We start from the raw sequence: 15267 nt of genomic DNA on the forward strand, positions 1-15267 counted from the left end.
AAATAATATCATTTTTATCGAGTGCACACATGTTTCACCATTTTAACTCATTTGTTTTTATTCACTTGGTATTTGTGCGCGTTGTGCTTATTGTTATCTCTCTCTCTCTCTCTCTCTCTTTCTCTCTCTCTCTCTCTCTCTCTCGATTGCAGTATATTTATCGTTGATTTGGCTATTGTATTTAAGAATCGGCATGTACGTTTGGTCTTTCCCTCTCTCTCTCCTCTCTCTCTCTCACCTCTCCTCTCCTCTCTCTCCTCTCTCTCACACACAACATCAACATTCTCGTCAGCCATGATATTTTGATATTATCGTACTGTAATAGTGCTTTTTAAATAAAAAGATTTTCTTCATTGTAGGAATCGAACCCAGAACCCGGTTGGTTGGTGCATACAAAAGCATACACGCTAACCACTGGGCTACGGAGTACGTATGAATATAACTGCTTTCAATGCGTTCATATGCAGTGTGAGTTCAGTTATCCCTAGTCTAATGATATGCTTCTTGACATTGCATTTACCATGTATTTTGTTGTTGTTGGATTCGTTTCGTATGTTCATACAAACGAAGTAAAAAAACTACGTAGCTTTCAAATTGTAAACAAATGATCTTAAAACGCACCAATGTATTTTGTTATTGGAATATTTGCATTTAATTCTATGTGAAAGAAAAGATAAAATGTGTTGGTAAATCTGTTGCAAATCAGAAAAAAGAATAAAAACTGCATTTTTTTTATTGTCAGTATGAAATTTTATTTGTTCACACTTTTTTATTTGCTAAAAACTTTTTTGTGGATAGTTATTAAAAGTAAATGATTCTTTTTGCATTTCATATATCATTACCACGTTAAAGTCCTTCAACATATCTCTCATTATCTTAGGAAAATGTTCTATAAATTCCTTGCCATATTCACTCTGAACTATTGACAAATAATGAAATAATAATTGACGCATGCATTCATGATATTCACTACTTAAACTTCTAATGTATGTATCTCTTTGAAATTTAAATGCTTTAAAATCAAACTTTTCTGAATGCATAGTGGGTGATACCTTATCGCTAAAATATATTGAATCAAATTCCTCATCATCTATTAAGTTGGTCATTATTGGATTAATTCGTATACCATCTGCATCAATGTTGTTGTCACCTTGCTCAACAACCTAGTGAATAGAAGCAAACAAAAAATGTATATATTTTATTTACTATTGTTATTGTTTGCTTTTACTCACTTTTCACTTTTTTTTTTGCACAAATAGAAAATATATTGTTCCTCGATTCACATTTGTTGTTGATCAATCACTGCTTCATTTGTCTTCTTCCATCTTCTACTGCTTGGCTAACAATTCTGATAATCCAAGATCTGTATCAAAAAGAATTTTTATTTTTTTTTGTTTTATTTAACACAAAACTTAAAAAAACTCACTTGTTTCTCTCTCTTTGACCACCAAAGTACAAATATTGAATTTCATCAGTAGAGTTTAAATCCTCAATTTCATTTTCTTTGATAGCGCTCATGAAATAATTTGGAAGGAATAACACTTGGTCTTCGAGTTCCACCAGAATTGTTTTTTGATTTTTATCACTTTCTTTATCTGCATACTTATTTCTCACTAAACTAAATCTTTCTATTTTGTGATAACCAACAGCTAGTTGTCCAAAACCGTGATATGGTTTATTTCCGATCAATCTTAATCTTGCAAGTGCACACATGTTACGTTGTTTTTTTAGAAGCAAAACAAAATATCTTGAACAGAACAAAAGCTATCGAGAAAAATATATGTGAACCTGATCAACAAAAAATCAAAACTGACCACAAAATATGAAAATATCCTGCTTATGAACATTTGTTTGAAATCAGTTCTTTCTAATGTTGTCCTCCCACCCATAGATGCATAATGTTTACAATGAAAGATTTTCACGCTAACTCATATGGACGACAGACGACGTTTCGGAGTCATCCACGACTTGCGCGACGACTCGCGCCACGATCGTAGCATCGTTTTGGTTCGTTGTACATTCGTTCAATGTACACGTATAAGTCGTGTATACAGTCGTCGTTGTCGTCGTCGTCGTCGTACGTGCACGGCGTGCACCGCGTTCGGTTCTACGAATTCAAGTCGCTTGCGTCGTATGCATATACAGTACATTGAACGAATGTACAACGAACCAAAACGATGCTACGATCGTGGCGCGAGTCGTCGCGCAAGTCGTGGATGACTCCGAAACGTCGTCTGTCGTTCATATGAGAAGTGCAAAAGATGTAATTGTTTTCTAATTTTATATATTTCTTTGATTCTATTATGCGACATGCGAACACCCATGCAAACACTTATGTGTGTTTTTTTTGTGTTCAGAATGCATTCTGCAAAGTTGAATAATATTTAAATAAGCTACTGTGTAAAATCGTCTTTATGTTTCTTTGAATTCTATTATGCGACATGCGAACACCCATGTGAAAAATTGTGTGTGTGTGTGTGTGTTTTTTTTTTTTTTTTTGCGAAGTTGAATATTATTTAAATAAGCTACAGTGTAAAATCGCTAACATAAAGATATTGATTGAGAAACGTTATAGAGCAATCATGGAAAAAGTTAATGATTATGAAAACCCGCGAGTAGAATTAAATAAAAAGTCTTACATCCGTAAGATGAACTTTTCCGCACTCTGATCCAAAACATGAATCCCCAATATATTTCCTATTCGAACCAATTTATCTTGGGTCTTTTTCGATTGCGTTTGAACCAACTGAATCATATTTCAATACACGATTCAATTGAGATAAAGTTCAGAAGTGGAGAAACTAACATTTTTTCCACGAAAGAAATATAGTTTGATATTGCAAATAACGCGAGAAATGCTTATTTTGGGAACTTTCCAAACAAATTTTCGACTTTTCTCATAGTTATCTGTAGGACATGGAATCGTCCACTATGGAAGCTCAATCTCCCAAAGTGAATGCATTTATCACGGAAATTCTACTATTTTTAGCCGAATAATACTATGAAAATGCATTGATACTCGATTCTGAATCAACACCAAAAGTCACTAAAAAATTTCGCGAGTTGAAAATTACTTTCCAAACCAAAGCAATTTTGGACGTCAAAATGACTTCATGTCACTGTGATTATAGCTTGAATTGGTTGGCCGTCAAAAAATGATGAGAAATGGGCCATTTGGACGTATGGTGAAGTACCTTCTCCATGAACTTTGCACATGAACTCAATGTTCAAGCCGACCCTTCGCAAAATTGTGCAAATTTCTCAATGAAATGTCCATTTCACACATTTGTGATAGCAAGCAGAGGGTTCGAGTATGCACAAACTATCATTATTCTTGCAAAAAAATCGAGTTTTATGATGTCAAAACGTCAAAAAATGTCTATTTTGGGTTCCTCCCCTACAAAAACACGATTTTTTAGACATTTTGAAAAGATTTTTTTTTATTGATAAACAGATTGAGCTCAAAATTTAATGGTTTCTATTCCTCACTAAGACACATATTTTGGTGAAAACAGATATTGATATACTAACATAAATTCTCCGGAAATGTGGTAACAAATTCATGCGTACAGCGTACAGCGTACAGTGTACCACGCACATACATTACGACACCGAAAAAACAGTCAATTCGTGTTTCACTAGGTCTAAAATGGATAGAAAACACATTTCTGGAGGAGCAAAGAATTTTGGCCGATTACAATACTTTTGCCTTCACACTATGTGTGTGCGTAAAAGTAAAATTGTAAATTCAGCTTTCGCTCAACGTATACGTGAATTCGATTTAGTGAATAATGGATATAAGATCATTGAAGAATTTTTATCAAACGCGTTCGAAATATATAAAGTGAAAATAACCGAAGCTGTCACAGACTTTGATTTGATAAAAACGATATCATATTTTAGTGCAGAATTTGAACGTTCTTTTCAAGTAGATGAAGATAGTGATGTATTGACAGAAAAACGGGAGATTCATATACCAACGAAAAATTGTGAAATTAGTTCAACTACCGATTTGCGTGAACACTTTCAAAACAATATTATTAACCATGTGGTGAGACAAGTCGATGAAGTGATGGTAGAAGGTTCAGGATTTACATTGAGTGAAATCAAACAATTGCGTGTAAATATTTTTAAATATGAACCATTGCGAGGTTCTGGATATATTGAACTCCCGAAAGTGATAAAAAATAATAAAGCAGTTATAAATTTAAAAAACACTGGCAAGAAATGTTTCATGTGGTCAATTTTAGCAGCTTTACATCATGATAAAGTATATGCAAAAAACAAGAAGAAAGTTACGGATGCTATAAGCTATCAAGAATGGATTAATGAATTGAATTTCGATGGAATTGATTTTCCAGTACGACTTAATCAAATTGAAAAATTTATGCAACAAAATGAACACATAGCTGTCAATGTTTACTATTACGATTCGAAAAAAAAATGTGTATACCCACGTTTTCTAGCCTCGAAATCTGTTGAAAAACAATACATTCATTTGCTCATGCTTACAGAAACATCAACAAACGAAAACAATGAAAAACCACATGAAGTGAGTACGCATTCACATTATTGCTGGATTAAAAATTTGAGTAGATTAGTCGGCTCACAGTTGAGCAAACATGGACATAAATCATGGATATGCGATCGTTGTTTAATCCATTTCATTTCACATGAGAAATTAGAAAAACATAGAATATTATGTCAAAGTATGAATGAATGTGCAATTGAAATGCCAACCGTTGGAAAGAACTATGAAGCATTCAAAAATTATAAAAATGAGCTTAAAATACCGTTCATTGTATATGCTGATATAGAGTCATTGTTGAAGGAAGTCGAAAGAGAAGTCTTTAACCCAGGTTGCTCAACACAAGCTTATCAACATCATGAAATGCACAGTATCGGATATTATTTCAAGTGTGAAAACGATGAATCAAAATCATACTATGCAAGTTATCGTGGGCAAAACTGCGCTGAATGGTTTATGGAGGAATTGAAAGAAATTGCAAATAAAGTCTTTGAGTTTTTGGAGGATAAAAAACCAATGAATGCTTTAAGCGAAGAAGAAGAAAAAACATTTATGGAAACACCTATTTGTCACATATGCAAAAAAAGTTTCAACAACGATCAATCTGAACCTAATATGATTCGAGTGAGAGATCATTGTCATATATCTGGAGTCTATAGAGGTGCTGCACACCAATCATGCAATTTACAATATCAAATTAGTCGAAACATTCCTGTTGTAATGCATAATTTGTCGGGGTATGATTCACATTTATTAATCAGAAAACTTGGAAGCAACAAACAAATCCCTGGTGAAATAACAATCATCCCAAACAATTCAGAGAAATATATTTCATTCATCAAAACAGTGCATGATCTCGGATTACCCTATCAAAAACAAATTAAATTGAAATTTATTGATTCTTTACGTTTTATGTCGGCATCATTGGACTATTTAGCCTCGCTTATATCAGGTGAAAAAAAGCAAATTCTCAAATCTGAATGTATAAAATCAGGTTTTTGTTCAGATGAAATGTTTACTTTGCTGAATCGGAAAGGTGTTTTTCCATACGAATATATTAACGTGTATGAAAAACTTGAAGAGACTACGCTACCGCGAAAAGACAATTTTTTTAGCAGTCTAACTGAGACAAATATATCAGAAGAGGATTACATTCATGCACAGAATGTATGGAATAAATTCAAAATACAAACACTTGGTGAATATTCTGATTTATATTTAAAAACTGATGTGTTATTACTGGCTGATGTATTTGAGAACTTTAGAAATACATGCATTGCTACATATTCACTTGACCCTGCACACTATTTTGGTGCACCCGGTCTCTCATTTGATGCAATGTTGAAATACACCGGTGTTTCTATCGAACTCTTCACAGACGTGGATATGCTGATGATTGCAGAAAAAGGAATACGTGGTGGTGTGAGTCAAATAAATAAGCGATATACGAAGGCGAATAATAAATATATGGACAACGAGTTTGATCCTACAAAGGAAACTTCATATCTACTGTATTTGGATGGTAAAAATATTTGATTCATTATCATTTTTTAACGAACATATTGTAAATATTTGTTTATTTCATTTTGTGAAATTTAAAGCCAACAACTTGTATGGACATGCTATGTCTCAACGGTTGCCAATTGGAGAATATGAGTGGACGTCTGAGAGTGAAATCAAACGTAATTTCAATTCATCTGACCATCAAAAAAATGTAACGTCAATTTTAAATTTAAAAAACGACTCGGATACAGGTTACATATTTGAAGTTGATTTAGAGTACCCACAAGAACTTCATGATAAGCATAATGATTATCCATTTTGTCCCGAGCGTCGAATAATACCTGGTATATCAAAGAATGAGAAGTTATTGTTAACTTTTTATGATAAGAAAAATTATATCATTCATTATTCAATGTTGAAGCTAGCTCTCGAACATGGTTTGTTATTGAAAAAAGTTCATCGGGTGCTTCAGTTCAAACAATGCGCTTGGTTGAAGCCATATATTGATTTGAACACGAAACTTCGTGCTCAAGCCAATAACGATTTTGAAAAAGATTTCTATAAATTATTAAATAACGCAATCTATGGGAAAACCATGGAAAATCTACGTTTGCGTTCAGACATTAGGTTAGTAAATAAATGGTATGGTGGCGGTAAAAATTGTGGAAGGAATTTAATTGCACAACCTAATTTAAAAAAATGTACAATCTTCGAAGAAGATTTAGCAGCTATTGAACTACACAAATCGTGTATATTAATGAACAAACCAATCGTTGTAGGAATGTGCATTTTAGAATTATCAAAACTATTAATGTATAAATTCTTATACAATTACTTGAAACCGAAGTACGGACCCAATATTTTATTGATATACACGGACACAGACTCGTTTATCCTCGAGATAAAGACGAATGATGTATACGCAGACATTCGCGATGAGCCCAATGAGTTTGATACTTGGGATTACCCCGAGGGAAATATTTACGGTATTAAACGTCATAACAAAAAAGTCGTTGGAAAGTTCAAAGATGAGCTGAATGGTGAAATTGTGACTGAAGTTGTTGGAATGCGCTCAAAATGTTATGCTGTGCGCACAAAAATTGACAAAAACAAAAAAGATAAAGGTGTTAGGCAACATGTTATAAAAAAAGCTAAAGGTGTAAAGAAAAATGTACTGAAAAATCATATTTCATTTGAGGATTATTATAATTGCATAAAAAATAATTCTATTGAAATGAGAAAGCAAAATTCGATTCGTTCGATAAAACATGAAATATACACCATTTCAATGCAAAAGATTGCACTGAATCCGTTTGACGATAAACGATATATGATTAAGCCAGATGGTATTGATACGCTCGCTTGGGGTCACTATAAACTCGATTCTGAAAAAATGACTAGTGAATATCAATATGTATCAGATATTGCAGAAAGTATGAAGGGGATTTTGAAATAATAATCATAATAATAATACAGACATGTAAACATTTTTTATTCAATAAAAGAAATATTTCAATAAAATCACAATTTTCTTATTATCTAGAAAAAAAAATCCAATTTTAATGAGCAATTCTTCCAACCTTTGTTTTCTTAATTCAAATCGATGTCTATCTAAAACGTTGCTTATCCAATTACTTTTCCGTGCTTCACGATATGCGAATGACCAAACATGCATATTTAGAATTTTGTCAATCGATTCAAACCTCACTTTTTTCATCTTCTTATTAATTAATTTATTCATTTATTTAACTTTTCAATGTTGAAACAATATAACATTCTCTGGTCTACGATGTGCAAATTTCTCCAGTGCAGCTGTTTCGTATTCGATGAGACGTTCAAATACTGGACATGTTTTGCAAGTACATATATCCCATTTGGAATTACATGTAAACGGATTTTTATTGACGGAAAAAACATCTACATCTGCTAATGGTGTAGTCTTTACAAGACCGAATGCTGTCACTGGTCCTATAGTCAATCTATGAATTCCAAATTTGATTTTAAAATCACCATCGAATGGTAACTGTTTAATACTCAATACACTTTCATTTAATTTTTGCACATCTGATTTGCTTGCGGTGGGCAATATCGCTTGTGGGATTTGGAGCGCATATAATTTACTAATCAACCATTTGTATTCATCATGTGGAAAATGTAAATGTTTATAGTCCGAAAGATTAAATATTGTGAGACAATAACGCAATCCATCTACTGTTTCAAATTCGCGAATACGACAAAGACTTCCACTAAATGCATACTCGATGATTGCAGTTGGTTCTCTCATGCGATATAAACGATTGCAAAAACAAGTTTTCATTTTTTTTCTTTACTTTTTCACTCAATACTGACTGTATTACACCAAAGTTAGAATATAACTAAATACATACATCAATATGTTACTAAATATATGAATGAAAGATGTTGTTTTTCAAGAGTGATAAGATTCATTTGATGTAAACTATAACAAAAAATCTAAAAAATGATCTTCCAGGCTACACGTTTTGTTTGATGTTTTTTTTTATGTTGATTTTGTTGTTGTTGGTGATGTTATTGGTGATGTTGTTGATCGTAATGATGTTGTTGTTGTTGATGATGGTAATGGTGTTGTTGTTGTTGTTGTTGTTGATGGAAATTCAATCCTTTCCCCATTCATCGAGTTGTAAATAATAATTCCACCGACACCGAATATCCACACAATCACAATCAAATAAAAACACAACCATGAACGTGATAAGCAAACATTATTTAGATTGCATCGATGATTTTCCATGTTGCTTTGCTTTTATTTTATTTTATTTTAGTTTTTCACTGACACTTGTATCATACAACAGTCTGAATAAAACTACTTTTATGCATCAATATGTCAATGAATATATACCATTTGAAACATCTTGTTTTTAAGGTGAGAGGATTTAGTCAAGTAATTTGCTTTCCGGAATCCATGAATTATATTCATCGCTGAAACCAAGCCATTTCACGTACACTTGTCCATTTCTCTTACGAAGTATCTTCTCAACGAGATATTCTTTTGGATTTTTAACATGTTGAAGCTCTTCTGCATACATTGAACCGTGAATTTCTTGATCATTCCAATCTTTGAGCAGATACGTAATTGGATCTGTATTATACTGAACTTTTCTTACTCTAAAAATTGCTGTCGTCCAATTAGGCGTATAGCTTTTATCAAACACAGTTCGTTTATCACTCAATCTCACGTAATCACCAACTTTAAATTTAGCCATTCGACGTTCAGAATATTCACGTTTGTACTTGTACACAGTATCGAGAAGTTGTTGTTCATTCTCATGCGTCACCTCATTGGGTTTCATTTTTATTGTTCTATGACTGGTAAGAGAGAGAGAGAAAGAGAGAATATTATTACATGATGACATTTTTTTATTATATGATAATGATAAATGGTACTTACCGTGTGTTATTATATGTATGAATGATTTTTTGAAGAGAATCATACCATTTGGTTGACTGTTGTAAACTGAATTGCATATACAGTTTTCGTTTGATGGTACGGATTAAACGTTCAACGATGCTCGCCTTTTTAACACTATATGTAGAATAATGATTAATGTTGTCATATTGTGTGAGTAATCGTGTCATTGTACTGTTGAAAAATTCTTTCCCATCATCAGTGTGTAAATTTCGAATATGTTGTCCAACTTGAGTAAAAAAATTTTCCATTGCTCCAGTCGTACTTTTCGCTGTTTTATCTTTCAATGGTTCAGCGTATGCTCTTTTCGAGAAAACATCGATGACAATTAAAATGTATCTGTAACCACGATTATTTTTTTTAAACGACTGCATATCGATAAGATCAGCTTGCAATGTGTCGGCAATACCACGCATTGAATATTTGCGTCGCTCGTAATTTTTTCGAGCATAACGATGGATTTCTTTTACTATTTGCTGTTTAGTCATTTTTCACGCTCACGTATTACTATTTGTTACTAATTTATTCATGAAACTTTTTATAGTTTTTGTAACGTCAATGTACTCATTTACACACTTCTTTCAACAATTCCATCGGAAGGTGAATATACAAACGCATTTTCGTAAATAATCAAACAATAAGCGGAACATTTAGCTGGTAGATTATGCGTTGCTTTTATATCCAATCTAATATCAACTGCACCATTTTTGATAGTTTCATCAGATCGTGAAACATCAAATGCAAACATTATATTTTTCTGGAAGTCACCAAAATTGATAGCAAACTGATTTTTATTTTCCACACCGTGATAATATGATGACTGAATATTTGCATAAGCCTCATATAACTCTGAATACCTTCCTGCAGGTATATCCAATTCATGCATATGATATGGATATACTTGTGAATTCAGATGTAAACGTACACTGTTGATTCTCAATGAGTTGAATTTTGATGCATCCGCAGTTTTATTCTCTTTTTTATCATACTGAAATGCAACTAAAACATATCTTGGTTTATTCCAATGTGAAACTGCTTTAACAGTCCATACATGATTCATTGTTTGAGGGAGCTCTGGATACTCATACAAATCCCATGATCGATGCTGTATGGTAAATCTTTTATTCTTAGACAGAAATCCATTCATATTCATTTTTACTCTGTCTGCTAATATAATGTGTGGCATCTTCCATTCTAATTTAGTAATCTCAATCTTTACATTGGTAGAACCATCAGTACTTAGTCCAATTCAAGCTATTTCGTGCTCGCTGTAATATTAACTCATGTCGACTATTCAAAATAACTTTTTTGTAATCATCGCAAAATCCAAACCAAATTTTCAACGGAATCATTACATCATAAGACAACGTTGAATGTTTACTTTGTGCTACTCTATTAGTGAATGCTTCATTGAAATGATAATATCCAACCAGATTCGATGGGTGTGAAGCTGCAGATAGTTTCAATGTTGATGTTATCCCAACATTTCTTATACGATCAATTTCAACACCATTCAATTCATAACGAGCATCGCTGAATAAAAACGATGGAAAATTGTGCACAAATTTAACTTTTTCAGCAGCATTTTCATCATTTTTTCAGTTATTACATTAATGCGCACGTAGAGATATGATTCACTTGGTAGCAAACATGAGTCTTGATTTTGAATTACAATACGAATCTCTTCTGATTCACTGAACGAATTAGTAAACGGTGTGTATGTATACAATTGGTTTTTTATTATTGCATTATCCTCAGCAGCAATTCCTCCGATATTCAAAATATCGCTGCTATTTTTATACATTGCTCACTTTTTTTTCTTTGAATGTTTTATCTTAATACTTTCCCACTCTATCACTGTTCTATATTTTGTTTCACTTTAAGTCCGAGACCTTCCAAAAATTTAATGTTTTTTTTTGAAATTTTTTTCTTCTGTTTCCTGGATTTCTTTTGACTCTTCTCACCCAACGCTTCTGGTTGAATAGCACAATATTTTCGATTGTTTAAACTTTTATACTCTTTTTTCACGTTTTTTCTTTTATTTTTAAAATCGTCAAAGCTTTTCAAACTAGTGTTGCGGTTATGATAGATTAACATGTTTAAATTATTTTTTTAGTTGCTATCTCTCTTGATATGAATTCGGCAAATGATATCACCTCCGTAAATATTTACAAGTCTTCCTTTATGATCAACAATGGAAATTTGAATGGAAGACAAATACTTGGTTTTAACTGGGAAATAGATGAGATGTTTCGAAATTTCCACAAATGTTTGACCTTTCGCATATGATGCACTGGAAGCAAACTGATGAATTGTATGACTCTGCGATCCATTTATATACGAATCGGAGATTATATCACAATTTATGCGCAATTCACCCAATTTTATTATTTCCTCCAAATTTTCACAATTTTTGATAATAAAATTAAGTAGTGCACAACTATATTTACAATCTCCATCTAGTAAGATTTGAGGCAAAAAACTAGAATGAAGTACCGATGAGGTACCTGTAAAAGCAACTGTAAGTGATGATGTCGATGTCATTTTCAGAGTATACTGCATGAAAGACTGATTTATTCATACCACAAGACATTGATCTTTATAGTTTTTCCACGATTATTCAATAGGATAAAGTTGAATAATAATATTTTGTTGATAATAAATTATCACTTTTATATAAAAAACGGTCATTCATCATCAAGATGCAGTTCGTTAAACATTCAATTGATATTCCGGTTGGAAATATAGATGCACGTACATCTACATCTAATAATCCATCTAAACGGATACGTCATAGTGTTCTTTTACCAAACAATGTGCGTTGCGTTATAGCAGGTCCATCCGGATGTGGAAAAACGAACGTTCTCATCAGTTTGATTGAGAGCGAACATGGATTGAAATTTGAGAATTTGTACATATATAGTAAAACATTGGACCAAGAAAAATATAAATATTTGTGTGAAATGCTGCAATCAATAAAAGAAATTGGTTGCTACACATTCGCAACATCTGAAAATGTTATCGACCCGAGTCAAATGAAAAAAAATTCACTAATTGTGTTCGATGATGTGATCAACGATCGTGCGATTAATAAAACAGTGGTGCGTAATATTTTCACACTCGGGCGACATCGCAGTCTCGATGTGGTTTACATTGTTCAGAGCTATACCAAACTTAATAAACATCTTATTCGTGATAATTGTAATTTCGTAATTTTGTTCAGACAAGACGATCTGAATTTAAAACATGTTTACAACGATTTCAGTGTGAATGCTGATATGACGTTTGAACAATTTCGTGAACTTTGCTGGGAATGTTGGCGTGAACCTTTTGGTTTTGCATGCATTTCTCTTGAGCATGAAGTTAGCTCAGGTCGTTATCGCAAAAATTTCAACGAATATCTACAAATTCATATATAAAGCGGTGTGTGAGCAGTTAATGAATTTAATCATTCATTCAAATCTGTTTTCAATTTAAAAAATGGATCAGATTAATGTGTCAAAATTAACTGCCACGCAAAACATTATCAGAAAAAAATTTGAAAATGCTTATAAGATTCGAGTCGAACATGAAAATAATGTGAATCAAGCAATAAAACCAGTCACACCGTCAACAATCTTATTAACAAACGATTCGGAAGTTGAAATAGATGACTTTCCGAATCAATCATTTGAATCTAGAGTAATTCATCCGAATGAACTTTGTAATAATTTGAGAAAACTACTAGCTTCGCAGATTGTAGACAACGTAAACCGCACACATGAAATAAACTCAATTATAGAACAACTGCGTGAACTTAAAATAATAATATAAAGAAAAAGAAACAAAACCAACATCAACATCAACACCAACATCAAAGGAAGCACAAACAACACCGAATGAAAGCATCCCACACACTTAGAGAAATGCATAATGCGTTTTCTGAAAACTGATCAACACAATATAGCAAAGCTTAACATAATATTTTAAATATAAATATTAATAAAGTGTGAAATGAGTTTGTGACGATACAATAAGACATAAACATTATTGATTACACGCATGACTCACACAATGCGCCAATGCAATGAATCAATGCTCACACAATGCGTCAATATAATGAGCAAAATGTGACACTTTGGGAAGCGGATTAAAATAACCAAAACTCTGTCAAATGTACTTCAATCCAATCCAAGTATCACATTTATCATGAATCGAATAAACATAATTCATCGAGTTCGTGCAGAGTTTTTGAATACTCATCATACAGTTATGAGTGGTTTGTGGGTAAAACAATCGAAATACGCAGTTAAAAAAAAGGAGAATTTGTTTGAAATGGCAAGAAAAGCTAACATTGAGTTTGAAATCATTTTGAACCATTATAATCGTGCATTGAATCAGAGGAAACAGCTATCGCATACCACAATTATGGAAGAATATGTGGAACCAACAATTTGTGAACCAGTTTGCATGGAAGAAAACAACCATCAAGTGAAAAATAAAAGTTTTAGTTAAAGATTAAAAAGATTAGTTCCGGTGAACTACCTTATGAAAATATTAAAAAAGAAGCTCGAACAAATGAAATTGAATCACAAGAAGAAGTAATGCCGATCGAATCCAATGCAGTTAGTAACAACGTTGATGAAGTTGATTTTGGAGAACAATTTAAAGGTTTCGATATCAACGAAATAGATATAGATGATTTTATATAAAAATTTAACTTCATTACCTTGTGATGAGGATGAGATATCTAACTAAAATGTGAGCAAATAAAAAAGTGTGAACAAATAAAATTTCATACTGACAATAAAAAAAAAGGCAGTTTTTATTCTTTTTTCTGATTTGCAACAGATTTACCAACACATTTTATCTTTTCTTTCATAGAATTAAATGCAAATATTCCAATAACAAAATACATTGGTGCGTTTTAAGATCATTTGTTTACAATTTGAAAGCTCCGTAGTTTTCTTACTTCGTTTGTATGAACATACGAAACGAATCCAACAACAACAAAATACATGGTAAATGCAATGTCAAGAAGCATATCATTAGACTAGGGATAACTGAAAACGTCGTAGCTCTGTGGTTAGAGCATTGGTCATTGGTTTTTGGAATACAGTAGCAAGCTTCGAGTTCGATTCTCACTATCATAAGAATTTTTTCTTTTCAATGGAGCGCTCAGTAGCTATTGAAACGCATATATACCAACTTTTTCCATACATTTAGTTAAAGCCGCTGTAGCTCAGCGGTTAGAACATTGGTTTTTAAATACAATAGTAGTGAGTTCGAATCTCTATGGTGACAAAATCTTTTATTTAAAATTACACTAAAATTAGAATAAACTGTGTTTTCAACATACATACGATGAGAGAGAGGAGAGGAGAGGTGAGAGAGAGAGAGAGAGAGGAGAGAGAGAGGTTTTGCATCAATTTCCCACACGATCGTTGCCATATAGTTTATACAGCAAGCAGAGACGTTGATCATTATCGTTTCCTTACTTCGCATCATTCTCAGCAATTCCACACACACGATCGTTGCCATATAGTTTATACAGCAAGCGGAGACGTTGATTATTATCGTTTCGTTACTTCGCATCATTCTCAGCAATTCCACACACACGATCGTTGTCATATAGTTTATACAGCAAGCAGAGACGTTGATCACGATCAAAACATACAAAGTATATACATATATAGAGAAAAGGCGTGGCCAAAACCGATTTTGCAGTGGGTGTGTGTGTATGTGTGTATGTGTGTGAGAGAGAGAGAGAGTATTTGTGTTTGTGTATATGTGTGTATGTGTGAGAGAGAAA

The 15267-nt window shown here is 32.7% G+C and overlaps 1 protein-coding gene across 1 annotated transcript; it reads left to right on the forward strand.

The window, feature by feature from the left end:
- The first annotated feature begins 5821 nt into the window (after positions 1 to 5821).
- Positions 5822 to 8153, forward strand: LOC129573711 (uncharacterized). Its single transcript, XM_055454621.1, has 2 exons — positions 5822 to 6050; positions 6130 to 8153. The coding sequence occupies exons 1-2, from the start codon at positions 5867 to 5869 to the stop codon at positions 7485 to 7487; spliced, it is 1542 nt and encodes a 513-aa protein (XP_055310596.1). The 5' UTR covers positions 5822 to 5866; the 3' UTR covers positions 7488 to 8153.
- Positions 8154 to 15267: the final 7114 nt, after the last annotated feature.

The sequence above is a fragment of the Sitodiplosis mosellana genome, unplaced genomic scaffold (assembly GCF_009176505.1).
Source record: "Sitodiplosis mosellana isolate CC-2019 unplaced genomic scaffold, AAFC_SMos_1.0 Smas_scaffold_6102, whole genome shotgun sequence".
NCBI lineage: Eukaryota > Metazoa > Arthropoda > Insecta > Diptera > Cecidomyiidae > Sitodiplosis > Sitodiplosis mosellana.

Bases quoted from the DNA above. Each gene is read 5' to 3' on its own strand.
- LOC129573711 (XM_055454621.1), top strand. From the start codon at position 5,867: ATGTTGAAATACACCGGTGTTTCTATCGAACTCTTCACAGACGTGGAT. The intron at 6,051-6,129 runs GTAAAAATATTT...TGAAATTTAAAG, and splicing joins ATATCTACTGTATTTGGATG to CCAACAACTTGTATGGACAT.